Genomic DNA, 6,270 nt, shown 5'->3' with positions numbered 1-6,270 from the left:
TGCGATCTTGAAAGTACTAACGAAAGAGTGTTTATGTAGAGGCTTAGGATGGGAATAAGGGCCTAAACAGAGTGGGCACGGACGCGTCGCCGACGCGGCGCGGAAGCGTTTTCCAGGCATTTTTTTGACGCGTGAAAATCTTATTTACAAACGGACTGTGTGCTGCATTTGAGTGGACGCGTTTTACAAGCGGTGCGGAGGCGGGGTGTTTTTTTGATGCAGCGGTAAAAAAATGTGCCGCGTGTGCACTTGCCGCTGAAATAAAATTACCCGCGTCACATCTCGCTGCCGCACAAGACGTGTTCTCTTTTGGTGGTGTGTAATCAAAAAATTGTATTGTTTTCGTGATTCACATCAAAATGGAGACGGAAGCACTACTTCAAGCAGTTGAAAAAAGAACCTGTTTATACAACAAGGAAGATCCAAACTACAGCAACAGGAATTTCATCAATGCTGAGTGGAAGAAAGTTGGCAGTGAAGTCGGGTGCAGTGGTAAGTCACAATTTTATTCAATTACTTTCTTCTCTCTCCCTCGCTCTCTCTCTCTCTCTTTCTTTCTCTCTCTCTCTCTTTCCCTCTCTCTCTCTCTATCTCTATCTCTCTCTCTTTTCTCTCTCTCTCTTCTCTCTCTCTCTCTCTCTCTCTCTCTCTCTCTCTCTCTCTCTCTCTCTCTTTTCCCCTCTGAGATAAATCTATTGACAGACAATTTATCATGTGTTAAAGCACTTTCTGTTTTGCCACGGCAATGTTCCTTGGGGGGATAAGAAATAGTTGCTGAATCTTTCTCTCACTTGCATCCCACTTTTGGTTGCTCTGTTTCTCGACTGTTGCATTCCATCGTGTGTTGGCTCAGCTACATCGTCATCAGCACGTTGTACCACAGATCTAGTCGGTTCTTGTATGAGGATGAAATTATGTAGCACGGTGATGGCCTTGATTATGTCTGTAGCAGCATCAGGCTGCTCATCAATTTGACGTAGTAATATGCGCCACATCTGCGAAATTTTTCCAAAGGAACATTCAACTGAATTTCTCGCACGAGATAATCGATAATTGAAAATCTCTTTGTCCAATGTTAATTGGCGGTTGGGAAAAGGCTTCATCATGTTTTCTCTCAATGGAAAGGCATCGTCAGCTACGAAAACAAATGGAAGGGTAATGCCTGTTTCTGGTACCTCTGTGTCCTGTGGCAAATCTAGTTTGTCGGCCAGTAGTCTTTTTCCAAATTCAGAGCGAGCAAAAACGCCACCGTCGCTATTGCTACCGCATGAACCCACATCAATTATGATAAATTTGCCATCTGCGTCAGTGACAGCAAGCAACACAATGGAAAAATAGCCTTTGTAGTTGTAGAACTTTGATCCAGATCGGTTAGGCTTCTTGATCCGAATGTGTTTGCCATCGACAGCACCCAAACAATTTGGGAAATCAAACCTTTCATTGAAACCATGAGCGGTTTTTAGCCACAATTGTCGGTCTGGGGTAGGCATGACTTCCCTCTGAAGTACATCCCACAAAACACTGCATGTTTCTGTCGTGATACTTCTGACGGTTGAAACGCCGGCTCGAAAATGGAAGGATAGCGAAACATGACTCTCTCCAGAACATAGAAACCTGAAAAAGCCAAAAGTACAAAATTATCATTTGATTGAATATATCATAATATAGCTAGTGTAGTTAGTTAGCGCACAAGAAAACCCCATCAAAATCGGGCACGGCAGGGAAAATATCCCAAATTTTGCACAAAAACTCATTTGTGCGTATTATTTCTGAATGGCTGAAAGTACTAAGATTATATAGAAGGAGTTTTCCTAGCGGATTTGTATACGCAATTTTTGTTAAAAACATGGAAGAATTTTTCCTGCCGTGCCCGATTTTTGCGCTAAGTACATAGGCTAATATCATTTTTATTACTTTTATTACTTCTATTTTCCACAGACATTGATGCTAAAAAGCGGTGGAAGCAATTGAGGGACTATTTTTTGAAGGCCTTACGTGAGCCACAGAAATCTGGATCTGCTGGTGGTGTGAAGAAAAAATGGTACCTCTTCGACCGGATGCTCTTCATCAAGCCCTACATTATTGATAGGAAAACTTCGAGCAATATGGACCCTCTGTCTCCAGAGGACACCGCAGGGGACGATATAGCGTCCCAGGACAACACGCCCTTCCTTTCAATGGAACCACCTAGGCCACAGACATCCACACCATCCGATGTTCCAAATGATGAGACGGAAGTGTTGATAGACCCTGAACTAGAAAGCGATGATCGGCAACCACAACGCACAAATGTCGCCAAGCGTGCCAGGAGGCTATTTCCTCAGCAGCGATCATCGCAGTCTCGTTTCGACATTGAAATGCTAGAGGCAACAAAACGTTTGGGTAATAACAAACAGAAAGAATTAAGTGAAGAAGAACATTTCTGCCAAAGCCTTGTCCCAAAACTCAAACAACTGAGCCCCCTGGATAAAGTAGAGTGCCAGGCAGAAATATACATGCTATTGCTGAGGTACATGAGGAAAGGAGAAAACAGGCACGATCAAAATATTCACTCTCAATCCTATTCCAGTACCAATACTGCCACTGTCAGTGATTCTTCTCTTGATATTCATTACCATCAGTACAATCAAGGCTCAATACCTGAAACATCACAAACTATGCCCAACTATGAAGGCATCTCTCAAACTCAATCACAGTATCGACAATACCCCGAATTTCAAGATTAAAGATACAATTTTTTAAGTGTTACCTTGATGGGTTTGTGCATTATTCATTCTAATAATTAATTCATTTCTTTTTATATACTCTTTTTGTTTTAAACAATACTTCCAATCAGCTTTAATCAATCAATAAACCTGTTTTTATTTTTAAAATTTCTTTGTAGTGGTAAATTTCTTACAATATGATAATATGAATTTCGTAACCACCCTCCCCCCCCCCCCCCCCCCCCACACCCCCTTGGTCCGGGCGGTAGGCGGGGCTCTGGTGTGGTCATACTTCTTGTTAGGTGCTTGACTGTCGTCTTTTTCCTTTTTGCACCCTCCCCTTTCCTTCGTTTCTGTGTTTCTACTTTTGTTGAGTGGTGAATCACAAGTATGAACTTGACCTGGAGCGACAGCGGTTCCTGTGCGTCAACTTGATACCCTGTACATAGGTTAATTTGCTACATTAGATGAACCGAGTACTCTGTACACAAAGGGCGGTAGAAATTCCTGTGTGTGTGATCACTTTGTGGATCATTTGAAGCTGGCTGTCGTTCAGGGAATGGTGTAATGCATTTTTATTGAGATGATTAGTAGGATTTCGATGTAAAATCATCTCTGTGGTCATCATCATATCTTGTCGCGCCAGTGAGTCAGCCAGTCCCGGGCAGTCTGGTTGCATTCCCTCAGGTCAGCATTGGTGCAGTGAGGTCCCAGCGAGCATTCGGACAGGATGTGGTCCATGGTCTGTCTGGGGTGACCGCATGGGCATTCAGTGCCCGGTGAGATTTTCCATTTAAAGAGGTTGGTGGCGGTGTTTCCCACCTTTGCTCTAGCTCTGTTCAACGCCACCCAGTCTTTTCTCTTGAGGTCTGTGCCTGCTGGGAGCTTTTCTGTTGGGGGCTGGAGGGCATCGTTTGCTGTCTTGTCCCATTCTAAAAGGATCTCTGTGGTGTCCAGGGATGATATTTTATTGTAAATCATCCCTTCAAACCCCCATTGTCTCGTCATGTTTGATTCACCGCTTTCTTTACTCACTGCTGTCATTCTTACTTATTCCCATGGGCGCTTATATGACCTTATTGTGTCGCAAGTGCCCTAAAACCCTCAACAAACAAATCATTGCTGTCATTCTTACTTTTTCACAGGGGCACTTATATGACCTAAGTAAGTCGCAAGTGCCCTTAAACCCTTAACAAACAAACACCCCTTTGATAAATGCTATTTACAGTGCTACTCCTGACGGACAAAGCACGTGTAACATTTAGGACACACAATAAGCAGAATTTTGGGCGCTATTACAATAGTTTTGACCAGGACAGTGCCCTAAAACCCCCAAGAAGCAAACAAACAGTCCCTATTTCTCCTGAATGCGAGTGTTTATAGCGTATTAGCACTGTACATGCTCAAGACACTTTACATGGGTTTTCGAGCCAACAGCAACCCTCAACATTATGGACAATATGAGCAGCTTGTCAGACCTGAGACAAATTTTTGTGCGGACAAACACAATGACCTGGTACTAATTTTGCATTTGAGTGGGGTGAAAACATCTGGTCAACGAAGCAGGGAATCGAACCTGTCCAAGCATCTGAAGTTAACCACTACACAATAGAACCACACACATATTAATGCATAATTAAACCTACCTTAAAGTGATGACCAGACGTTCTTTTGGCGGCAAAGGCTTTCGGAAATTGGTCGTTCTTTTTGTGATGAAAGGCCCAATCTTGTCTAACAACAGCTGAAAAGTTGAGGGTTTCATCCTAATGTATTGAATACATCTTTCCTCGTCCGACAGTATTTCGTCTATAAGATGGTGGTACTCACCATATACGCTTCGCCTTTGATTTATTTTATGGACCCAATATCTACGCCTATATCTTCGCCGTTTACTTAACCATCGTAGCATCAAACACTGAAGAACACGTTCTTCCTCCATTGTCATCGGTCAACCAAAAGTCAAAGTGACAAAAGATGCACAGAAAATGCAACGCTTCCACTCTGTTCGCAAAGGCGTCTTGGAAGCGCCGCGGAATCAAAGCGTCAAAACCCACGCGCCGAAAGCGCAACGCGTCGGCGACGCGTCCGCGTCCACTCTGTTTGGGCCTTAATACAGACAATGGACGTTTTGGGCATAAATCCTTAGTCAGCATGACAATGAACAAAGGTTGAAAACGAATAAAATGAAATATAAATTGTATCGTCTGTACTCAATGATGGTTGGAGTGTGAAGCATTAGCTTGGCGTTGGTTTGTGAGTCCCAAGGGTGTGATAGAAATGATAAGGGCAGTGAGAGAAGGGAATTTTCTAGAAAAGAATGGAACATAAAAGACATAATAGATATGTAATAATAGAAGTAGAAAACCGGTTCCATAAAATACGGTTTCACGCCGGGGAGCCAAAATCTTGGTCTCCCTAGCCAAAATCGACCAATATGGCCGGGGAACCAAAATATTGGTCCTACTCAGAATTGAGTCGACTTCGAGTAACATTCAGATTCAGATTCAGAACAACAATAATAGATAGCTAAAACTATGATTGCCCGTGATTGTAGGATTAATCCCGCCACAGCTCGATTTTACACAATGGTTGTCGTGCCTTGACAAAATCACACGACGTCTGCTGAGCATCATCATCATCATCATCATCATCATCATGAATCATCATCATCATCATCATCATCATCATCATCATCATCATCATCATCATCATCGTGATCACCAGCATCGTCATCATCATCATCATCATCATCACCGTCATCATCATTTATCATTAGCATCATCATCTTCATGATCGTTTTCATCATTGTCAGCAACAGAAGCAACATAATCTACATTTACAAAATTAAAGTGCCGGTATGTTCATGTAATCTTACGAGCCTTTGGGATAAATATTTAACAGTCGTCATAGGGGCGTCTAGTAAGCAATTCTCTGATTGTATGAGGTTGCGCCTTGTAAGTAAGCGACTTCTGAATGCAAAATCAAGCAGCATTTGTGGCCCGTGGTCAGCTGAGTTAGGGAAAGGGGGTTTCTTCTTTGTTCTAAAGTATACTGAATTAACAAGCTTGATATCCTAGGACATAGAGGTGTAGCAAAGCCTCCTAGCTTTTGGCTCCAGATTTAACAGTCTTTCGGCCACATGGTTGGTGGTGGGTATCAATTTGGTTATCCTGGAGATCTGCTCAGTCGTGTCGGGTAGTCTCGACCAGTTTAGGTTTCGCGAAACTTGAGACCATTTCACAGCGGCACGGTGGTTCACGAAACTATAGAGGGGGGTAGAAGGGGAGGGGAATGAGTTTGTTTTGTTAATACCCCAGGTTATCTCAACGCACCTATAATGCTAAATGGACGAGGTAAGCTATTTTCAGAAAATATTTTATTCATTGAATTTTAAATGTATTGTTTTTGGCTTTTGTATTAATGATGTTTTTGATGCCCCGTTTAATGCTTTTAGTTGTTTTGATATTTTGCAACATGATTGTTACCTGGGTAAACAATGTCATTAAAAAAACCGCTTTGAGATTTGAACGAAAGGCGCTTTAGAAATATGCTTAATATTATTATC

The 6,270-nt window shown here is 42.4% G+C and overlaps 1 protein-coding gene across 1 annotated transcript; it reads left to right on the top strand.

Moving 5' to 3' along the window:
- The first annotated feature begins 73 nt into the window (after positions 1–73).
- On the top strand, positions 74–2,726 carry LOC144961898 (uncharacterized). Its single transcript, XM_078894931.1, has 2 exons — positions 74–492; positions 1,939–2,726. The coding sequence occupies exons 1-2, from the start codon at positions 360–362 to the stop codon at positions 2,724–2,726; spliced, it is 921 nt and encodes a 306-aa protein (XP_078751057.1). The 5' UTR covers positions 74–359.
- The last annotated feature ends 3,544 nt before the right edge of the window (positions 2,727–6,270 follow it).

The sequence above is a fragment of the Berghia stephanieae genome, unplaced genomic scaffold (assembly GCF_034508935.2).
Source record: "Berghia stephanieae isolate SIO BIC M18660-M18661 unplaced genomic scaffold, UCSD_Bste_1.3 scaffold4747, whole genome shotgun sequence".
Lineage (NCBI taxonomy): Eukaryota > Metazoa > Mollusca > Gastropoda > Nudibranchia > Aeolidiidae > Berghia > Berghia stephanieae.
This window is presented reverse-complemented; position numbering and strand designations above follow the sequence as displayed.

Bases quoted from the DNA above. Each gene is read 5' to 3' on its own strand.
- LOC144961898 (XM_078894931.1), top strand. From the start codon at position 360: ATGGAGACGGAAGCACTACTTCAAGCAGTTGAAAAAAGAACCTGTTTA. The intron at 493-1,938 runs GTAAGTCACAAT...TATTTTCCACAG, and splicing joins CAGTGAAGTCGGGTGCAGTG to ACATTGATGCTAAAAAGCGG.